Source organism: Scylla paramamosain, unplaced genomic scaffold (assembly GCF_035594125.1).
Source record: "Scylla paramamosain isolate STU-SP2022 unplaced genomic scaffold, ASM3559412v1 Contig32, whole genome shotgun sequence".
NCBI lineage: Eukaryota > Metazoa > Arthropoda > Malacostraca > Decapoda > Portunidae > Scylla > Scylla paramamosain.
The window spans coordinates 425,001-434,833 of NW_026973697.1; the positions used below are offsets into that span (position 1 = coordinate 425,001).

The window sequence follows — 9,833 nt, forward strand, 5'->3', positions numbered from 1 at the left end:
AACGGCCCCACCTGTTGCGGGAGACCGGTGAACGCTCTGCCACTGGGATCATGAAGGATGACCTGCTCATGCTGAACCTCTTCCCAGAGGTGCCCACCAACACCTACTCCAGCAGGAATGAGATTATCTTTGTCATCGACCGCTCAGGTGAGGTGGAGGCAGGTGGGGCAGCTGGACAAGGTCAGTATGACCCAAGAACTGATATGATGGGATGCTGGAAGGCTTGTCAGTGCAGGACTAAGCAGATATGATGCCTTTCATAGCTTTTTAAACAGGCTGTGAGGGAGTTACTGGGGTTTTGAAGGATGTTTCCATGTTTCCAGTAATAGTTCAACAATAACTCCTTACTGTGACTCCTAAGCAGGATGTGAGGGAAGTTACTGGGATTTTCAAGGGTCCAACTCAGCAAGGTTGTACTAAGCTAACGTAAATTAACCCCAAAATTAGTTCGACTCAGTGAGTTTGTACTGTAGTTGTGCAGTGCTAACCTAACCTAAACTGACCTCACCAACAGGAAGCATGCATGGGGAAAAGATAGAGAGTGCCCGGGCAACACTTCTTCTGTTCCTGAAGAGTCTGCCTCTGGGTTGCCTCTTCAACATTGTCAGCTTCGGCTCATCCTTCTCAGTGCTCTTCAAGAAGTGAGTGGTCCAGACTGGGTTAGGATAAGTGAGAGGTCATTCTTCCTCTTCCTCCTATATTTATCTTGTCTCATCTTTCTCATCTTCTATCTTTTAATTTACTTCCATTCCTCCTCCTCCTCCACCTCCTCCTCATAGCTGCAAGCGCCGGTTTGTAAAAGTCTCACTCGTGACCAAGACTCTAGGCAAGCGATTGGTCTTTGTGGCATTTTCAAGACCCAGTGTTGGAGGCATCTAACACAGCAGTATCTGATTTCCATGCATAAACTTTTCATTTGCTCAATTTATGGTCACATCTTTTCTGAAACTTCAAAAGCGCTCTGATTAATGAGTCATGCCTTCTCTTCTCAGTCAATGCGAAGCCTGTCGTGGCAGGTTTGCCCCTCAGTATTTCCGGAATTCTTCTGCCTGCAGGTTGTGTCACCTCCAGAGTAAGATAGAGAGACTCAACGAGAAATACGAGGAGAAGTGCAAGCAGTATGAGGACGTCGTGCAACAGCTTGAAGCACTAAAAGAGTTCGTTGTCTCTAATACAGGTTGCACCTCCACAGATGTTGTTCCTGCCATCCCTGACAGACCTGCCTCCTCCACTCCAGGGGCTCCTGCCCGCCCACATGCTGTGCTTGCAGAGTCACCATTCACTTTAGTCAGTAATCGTGCCACCACCACTAATGTTAAGAAATCTTTGCCCATCTCAACACACAACAGGTACCAGATCCTAGCTGAAGAAAAGGAAGATGCACAAGAGACGAGACTGGTCGGAGACTCAATAGTCAGAGGTCAGCTCTCTGAGTTCTGTGGCAGGGCTCGTAGGACACGTAAGCGTCTATGCATGCCTGGTGGACGCTTAGACGACATCACGGCAGCATGCGACGAGGCAGCCTGCGGATCTAATAATAATACCCTCTTTATTACTCACGCAGGTACAAATGATGTCGAAAACACTAGGTCTGAAGAGCTCATGGAAAAGTTCAAGAGGATGATACAGCGCTAAATCCAATAACATTATTGTTTCAGGTATCCTCCCCTGGACCAGGGCACCGGCTGCCTTGTACAACAGAGCCTTCAGCACTAACAGCAGTCTTTGTTCTCTCTGCGCAGAGGAAGGTGTAGACTTTGTTAATCTTTGGGACAACTTTTACAATAAACCTTCTCTGTTTCAGCCGGATGGTTTACACCTGAATGGAATTGGAGCAGCACGACTTGGCAGACTCCTTAGTAATAAAGTTTCTATTTTCAGACCAAAAAAAGACCAGCAAGATCGTGTAGCTCCAGACTCTTAGTAGACTCCTCGCACAACCCAACCTCCATGTGCAACACTATAAAAGCTTGCCTAATCAACGCTCGCAGCCTTAGAAATAAATTTTCAGATTTAGAAACCCTGGCAGCTGTAGAAAACTATCACATTATTGGTATTACTGAATCTTGGCTGAACTCTGCAAACAGAGACTTTCTTGTGGAATACAACTTGCCAGGCTATGAAATGTTCAGCAGTGAAAGAAAAGACAGGATAGGAGGCGGTGTATTGCTGTATGTGAAAGCCAGTCTTCAGCCAACCATACTAAAAACTGAAAAGATTAACAATATAGATTCAGTCTTCTTGCATTTAAGAGTACGTTCTAAGAAAACTGCTATAGGTCTTATTTATAGGCCTCCGGTTCACAATGTTTCCTCTGATAAGAATTTACAAGATCAAATTACTGAAATAAGTAACACTTTTGATAGTCATCTGTGGAGACTTCAATCTACCTGTTAACTCATGGGGAAATCCACTTAACTCTCACTCTGGTCACGACTTGTATAATAATTTATTAGAATGTTCCCTAAAGCAACACGTTCAAGGACCCACACGAGGTGACAACATATTAGATCTTGTTCTTTCAACAAACGATGACTTCATATCTAACGTTAATATTGGTCCTGAATTTAGTACGGGTGACCACAAGATTGTCTCTTTTAACATCAGCCTTCAAGCATATAAGGACATTGTTAGCAACGAAAAAGTTTTCATTTATAAAAAAGGAGACTACGAGAGACTCAGGTCAATTCTTTCTGTCGCAGATTGGAACGCTGAACTTGGCGAAAGTAACATTGAAGAATCATGGGCGAAATTTAAGTAGCTACTTTTTATAAAATGGTGTGAAGACATGTATCCCTATGCGTAAAAAACGTCCATGCAAGAGAAACAAACCTAAATGGTGGACAAACAACACTGAGTCACAACTACTGCAGAAAAATCGTGCCTACAGTAAATATTTGTTCTTTCAGAATGAGGCCGATAAACTAGAATATGACAGACTCCGACGCGAATCAAAAAAGCTCATTAGACAGAGTAAGAAAAATCTAGAAATGTATATTGCAAGCATTGCTAAATCCAATCCCAAAGAATTTTACGGTTACGTTCGAAATAAAAAAGTCATTACATCTCACATTAATCAAATTACACTAGATAACGGTAATTTTGTCACCGAAGAAACTCAGATCGCGGACACACTGGATGATTATTTTGCTTCAAATTTTACAGAGGAAAATATTCATACAATCCCCGAACCATTCCTTATGCTCCACAACATAACCCCCTTAATTGTCTGCGTTTTTCATGAAAAAGAAATAATCAATTGATAAAATGAAAACTGACAAAGCCCCCGGCCCAGATGGTATTGCACCACGTGTCCTGAAAGAAACTAGATTTCAAATTTGTAAGCCCCTTTCATTGCTTTTCACCAAATCATTTAAATGCGGTAAGGTTCCCAAGGATTGGAAGTTAGCTTACGTTAAGGCGATAATTCACTTCCAAGTCCAGTTCTGGTCACCCCATTACAAGAAAGATATAGACAAGCTGGAGAGAGTCCAAAGAAGAGTTACCAAGTTGATCCCACGACTGCGGAACAAGCCTTATGAGGAGCGCTTGAGGGAACTCAACTTGTTCAGCTTAGAGAAACGGCGAATGCGAGGAGACTTAACTGAGCTGTTTAAAATGTGTCGGGGCTTTGATAACGTAAATGTAAACAACTATATCATCATTGACAGTTCCAACACCACTAGAAATAATGGTTACAAGATTATAGGTAAGCGTTTCAGATCAGACGAGGCTAAGTATTATTTCTTCAATAGAATTATAAGTGTCTGGAACTCTCATCCAGCATATATTGTCGATAGTAATACAATAGAAACTTTTAAACAAAGGTTGGACAATCACCTCGCAGCAATCCCTCATATAATATACTTTGCGTACTTTTTTTTTTTTTTTTAGTTACTGTAGTGAATAGTATAATTTCTCTTTCATCCTTTCCTATCACATCTTAGCCTTTCCTTCTCCCTATGCTCTCTTGTTTTCCTTCCTTTGAACCCTAGTGTCCTCCAGCCTCTAACTCTTAGAATCTGTAGTGGTAGTGGTAGAATAGACACACAGACAGCCTCGTTAGGCCCAGTAGGGCTGTTGCTGTCTGTTCATTCCTTTGTATTCCTTTGTATTCCTCCTCCTCTTGTGCCAATAAAAAAAAAAAAAAAGCGGTAGTCAAAAATTGAAGGATAAGTGTCTTGAAACCTCCCTCTTGAAGGAATTCACGTCATAGGAAGGTGGAAATACAGAAGCAGGCAGGGAGTTCCAGAGTTTATCAGAGAAAGTGATGAATGATTGAGAATACTGGTTAACTCTTGCGTTAGAGAGGTGGACAGAATAGGGATGAGAGAAAGAAGAGTCTTGTGCAACGAGGCCATGGGAAAAGGGGAGGCATGCAGTTAGCAAGATCAGAAGAGCAATTAGCATGAAATTAGCGGTAGAAGACAGCTAGAGATGTAACACTGTGGCGATGAGAGAGGCTGAAGACAGTCAGTTAGAGGAGAGGAGTTGATGAGATGAAAAGCTTTTGATTCCACCCTGTCTAGAAGAGCAGTATGAGTAGAACCTCCCTCAGACATGTGAAACATACCCTATACATGGATGGATAAGGATGGTACAGAGTTAGCAGATAAGGGGGGGGGGGGTGAGAAAAACTGGCGGAGACATCTCAGAACACCTAAATTCTTAGAAGCTGTTTTAGATAAAGATGAGATGTCAAGTTTCCGGTTCAGATTATAAGTAAAGGACAGACCGAGGATATTCAGTGTAGAAGAGGGGGACAGTTGAGTGTCACTGAAAAAGAGGGGATAGTTGTCTGGAAGGTTGTGTCGAGTTGATAGATGAAGGCATGAGTTTTTGAGACATTGAACAATAGTAAGTTTGCTCTCCCCCAATCAGAAATTTTAGAGAGATCCAAAGTCATGCGCTCTGTGGCTTCCCTGCGTGAAAGGTTTACTTCCTGTAGGGAAGTAAAGTCCTCTAGGGTTGGACGTCTATGAAAAGACGTGGAATAAGTGCAGGGTGGTATCATCAGCGTAGGAGTGTTTGGTTTAGATCATTGATGATTAATAGGAAGAGAGTGGGTGACAGGACAGAACCCTGAGGAGCTGCACTGTTAATAAAATTAAAACAGTGACTGTCTACTACAGCAGCAATAGAACAGTCAGAAAGGAAACTCGAGATGAAGCAACAGAGAGAAGGATAGAAGCCATAGGAGGGTAGTTTGGAAATCAAAGCTTTGTGCCAGACTCTATCAAAAGCTTTAGATATGCTTAATTCAACAGCAAAAGTTTCACCAAATTCTCTAAAAGAGGATGACCAAGACTCAGTAAGGAAAGCCAGAAGATCACCAGTAGAGCTGCCTTGACGGAATCCATACTGACAATCAGATAGAAGTTGTGAAGTGATAGATGTTTAAGAATCTTCTTGTTGAGGATAGATTCAAAAACTTAAATAGGCAGGAAATTACAGCAATAGGACGGTAGTTTGAGGAATTAGAACGGTCACCCTTTTTAGGAACAGGCTGAATGTAGGCAAACTTCCATCAAGAAGGAAAGGTAGATGTTGACAGACAGAGTTAAAAGAGTTTGACTAGGCAAGGTGCAAGCACGGAGGCACAGTTTCAGAGAACAATAGGAGGGACCCCATCAGGTCCATAAGCCTTCCGAGGGCATGAAAAACATTATTGCGAAGAATTTCAATAGGTAGCATGAAGTAGTCAGATGGTGGAGGAGAGGGAGGAACAACCCCTGAATCGTCCAAGATAGAGTTTTTAGCAAAGGTTTGAACGAAGAGTTCAGCTTTAGACATAGATGTGATAGCACTAATGCCATCTGGTTGAAATAAAGGAAAGAAAGAAGAAGCAAAGTTATTGGAGATATTTTTAGCTAGATACCAGACATCACAAGGGGAGTTAGATCTTGAAAGTTTTTCACACTTTCTATCAATAAAGGAGTTTTTTCGCTAGTTGAAGAACAGACTTGCCATGGTTCTGAGCAGAAAAAAATAAAGTGCATGAGATTCTGGTGATGGAAGGCTTAAGTATCTTTAGTGGGCCACCTCTCTATCCTGTATAGCACAAGAAGAAGCAGTGTTAAACCAAGCTTTGGAAGGTTTTGATCGAGAAAAAGAGTGAGGAATGTACGCCTCCATGCCAGACACTATCACCTCTGTTATGCGCTCAGCACACAAAGACGGATCTCTGACACGGAAGCAGTAGCCATTCCAAGGAAAATCAGCAAAATACCTCCTCAGGTTCTCCCAACTAGCAGAGGCAAAATGCTAGAGGCACCTTCACTTAGGGGGATCCTGAGTAGGGACTGGAGCAATAAGATAAGATACAGATATGAGGTTGTGATCTGAGGAGCCCAATGGAAAAAGTCAAGAATGTTGGGCATATCTCTAAGACAGTCAGGAAGACGAGTAGGGTGTCGCACCAATTGCTCTAGGTCATGGAGGATAGCAAAGTTGAAGGCTAGTTTACCAGTATGGTCAATGAAGGGAGAGGAAAGCCAAAGCTGGTGGTGAACACTAAAGTCTCCAAGTATGGAGATCTCTGAAAAAGGGAAGAGAGTCAGAATGTGCTCCACTTTGGAAGTTAAGTAGTCAAAGAATTTCTTATAGCCAGAGGAGTTAGGTGAGAGGTATACAGCACAGATAAATTTAGTTTGAGAGTGACTGTAGTCGTAGCCAGATGTTGGAAATCTCTGAAGTTTCAGGAGCGTGGGCACGCGAGTAGGATAGAGAAATTAGGAGAGAGCAGAAAAAGGGTTACTGTCAGTTGCCTTAGACGCCTTTGTTTCAGTGAGGAAAAGAAGATGAGGTTTAGAAGAATAGAGGTGGTGTTCTACAGATTGAAAATTAGATCTTAGACCGTGAATATTGCAGAAGTTAATGAAGAAAAAGTTGACGGGGGTGTCAAGACACCTCATAAGAGCAGTCCGACTTGGGGACATTTGAGGTCCCCTCCCCAAATGGGAACTCCGAGGCTGGTGTAGGAGTCGCCATGATAATTTTTAATTTTCGAGTGAAGGGTGTGTGTGTTATTAGGTGCTTGTAGTTTTGTGTGGAGGAAGAGAGTTGTCTTTAAAGGGCAGGCTCTGACTGCCCCCTTGTGTTGTGAGACACAAAGAGAAATGTTTAATGAGGTCACAGCTGGGTTTAATGATAAGTTCACAGCACCCCCTGAATAGTGTTTTAGACCTCACTGGGAGTAATTATTATTTCAGCGGGTGCCTACTGTCTTCTGTGTGTGTGTGTGTGTGTGTGCTTACCGTAATCCTTGTGGTGTGACTGTTGCAGGGGGAGTCGTGTGTACTCAGAGGCAACGCTGCGTGAGGCATGCCAGCTGCAGGCCGCGATGAAAGCCGACATGGGGGGCACAGAAATCCTGGCGCCACTCAAGGACATCTATGACAAGCCACCCATACCTGGCTACTCATGACAGGTGGGAAGAGCCAACGGATTTGTTTGTTTTGTTTATTTATGGGGCTTCTCTCTCTCTCTCTCTCTCTCTCTCTCTCTCTCTCTCTCTCTCTCTCTCTCTCTCTCTCTCTCTCTCTCTCTCTCTCTCTCTCTCTCTCTCTCTCTCTGTCAGGTTAGGTGAAGTGAGGTGAGGTGAAGAGTCAGGTTAGGTGAGGTGAAGTAAAGTGAAGTGTTAGGTGAGGTAATAAGAAGAGTTGGATGATACTGAAGTAATATTAACGTCTTCATCTGAGGGTTAGGTTAGGTTTAGGTTCACTCAGTTCATTAATCTCCTTGGTGATCCCTTCATTGTGTAGACGATGAGTTGCAAAGGCACTGTACTTTGCCCAGAAATAAACAGTATCTGGAAATGAGTAGGATGTTTGGTGGTGTGTGTGGCAGGGAGACTGTTCAACATAAGTTCAACATGAGTTCTCCCTTCTATCAGTTTAATGAAAGCTGTGAGGGTTTCCAAGAGTGTGTTCACCACTAGTACTGACTGAACAGAGGTGATGTGAAGGGTGAGGTGGTGTGTGGCAGGGTGGGCTGTTGACAGTTTCACAAGGATTCTACAGTTTAGCGAAAGTTATTGGTATTTTCAAGAACTTGTTCAATTTTTTAATTGATTGAACAAAGAGTTTATACCTTCCACTTACAGTCTTTTATGGAAAATATTGCAGTTTCCAAGTGTTATTTCATGAATATAGTCATTGCCAAACACTGCCATCCCAGCAGTAAAAAGATCATCCTCAAGATTCTGATTAAAATAATCTGTTGCCTGTGAAAAACAGTCATGATGTGAGAACATAGAACACTTCTTACACAATACACAAGGACTGGTGCAGGAAGCCATCTGGCCTACATGTGGCAGTCCCTGTTTGAAGCACACCTGCCTGTTTCCACCTGTCATCCCCATCCATTCATGTGTCTAATCTCCTTTCAAAGCTCCCTAATGACTCAGCACTAACAACCTGATTCTTGAGTCCCTTCCATTCATCCACCATTCTGTTTGAGAACCAATTTCTTCCAGTCCTTTTTTAAGTATAACTTTTTTTTTTTTCAAGCTTGAATCTATTATCTCTTATCATCTCCATCCATACATTTATCTCATCTTTTAAAGCTCCCTAATGACTCAGCACTAGCAACCCGATTCCTGTGTCCATTCTGTCCACCCAGCACTGTTTGACAAGGTGCATTTAGAAGTGCTATTCATTAGGTGCGCTATCTCTGTGTGTACTTTATTTCCGTGCACCAGTCTTGCATCTTGTTGCTCTTGTGCTGCTCAAACCACAACACTTTTGTAACGTGTCTTTTTCTCTCTCTCCTCAGATTTAAGGTACATGTCGCATTCTTACTCACAGCAGCAGCGTGATTTGTCCGAGAGGGAAAAACAAAGAAAAGAAAATGTGAAAAATGTTAAAAATATATCTTTCAAGAGAAAGAAAAATTAAAAACGTGAAAATGTGAATAAAAGTAAAAAATAAAGAAGAAAAATAAGATATTGTAATACAATTATGTATGTGTGTGAAAACCGTAACGTAAAAAATAAAACAGAAAAAAGGAAATAAAAGAAAAATAGTAAAATGATGTATATCAATGGGAAAAACGGAACTTGAAAAGGACAAAAAAAAAAAAGGAAAAAAAAAATTCAAAATTATTGAAGCATGTGTGAAAAAAAAGTTAATTTGATGAAGAGGATAAATTAGCTTTTTTTCCTGCATAAACTTGAGCCTTGCTTTTCATGCGGCAAGAAAAACAAAGTAAAACAATGGACGTGTTTGTAAAAAAAAAATGCAAAGAAAAAGAAAAAAAAATGTAACAATTATGGATGGATTCATCCAAGAGAATGAAATTACACGAAGGAAAACGAAAATACGAAGAAATGTGAAAAAGATATGTGAAGAAAATCATTAAATAAAAAAACGCTAAAAAGAAAAAAAAAATAAGAAAAAGAAGAAGAAGAATATTATATAATAAAATTATGTATATAAGTGTGAAAACCGTAGCTTGTTCAAGAGGATGAAATAAAGAAAAGAAAAAAAGAGAATATATGTTCCTGAATATATGTATATAGTTTGTGTAAAAAAAGAAACTTGAAGAATAAAAAAAAATGAAATAAAAAAAAAAAATAAAATAAAAAAAAGTAATTTAAAGAGAATAAGGAAAAAAAAGATAAACAAAAATAAAAAGAAACAGGTGCTAAGATTATGGATGGATGCGTGAAAAACTTACTTGATGAAGAAGATAAATTGTCTTTTTTTTTTTATCCTGCATGAGTCTGAGCCTTGCCTTTTATGCAGCACCAACATTATTGCGGTGGAAAAATGCGAAATAAAGGAAAAAAAAATTATAGTAAATATTTTATATATATATATATATATATATAT

At 40.8% G+C, this 9,833-nt stretch overlaps 1 protein-coding gene across 1 annotated transcript in view; it reads left to right on the forward strand.

Moving 5' to 3' along the window:
* The window catches only part of LOC135097814 (von Willebrand factor A domain-containing protein 5A-like), a 22,032-nt gene extending 12,712 nt beyond the window's left edge, over positions 1 to 9,320 (forward strand). Inside the window, exons 4-7 of the mRNA XM_063999865.1 lie at positions 1 to 147; positions 515 to 641; positions 7,285 to 7,429; positions 8,776 to 9,320. The exon at positions 1 to 147 is cut by the window's left edge and continues 67 nt beyond it. Of these exons, the coding sequence (XP_063855935.1) occupies positions 51 to 147; positions 515 to 641; positions 7,285 to 7,426 (366 nt within the window). The 5' untranslated portion in view covers positions 1 to 50 and the 3' untranslated portion in view covers positions 7,427 to 7,429; positions 8,776 to 9,320. The remainder of the gene's footprint in view (positions 148 to 514; positions 642 to 7,284; positions 7,430 to 8,775) is intronic.
* Positions 9,321 to 9,833: the final 513 nt, after the last annotated feature.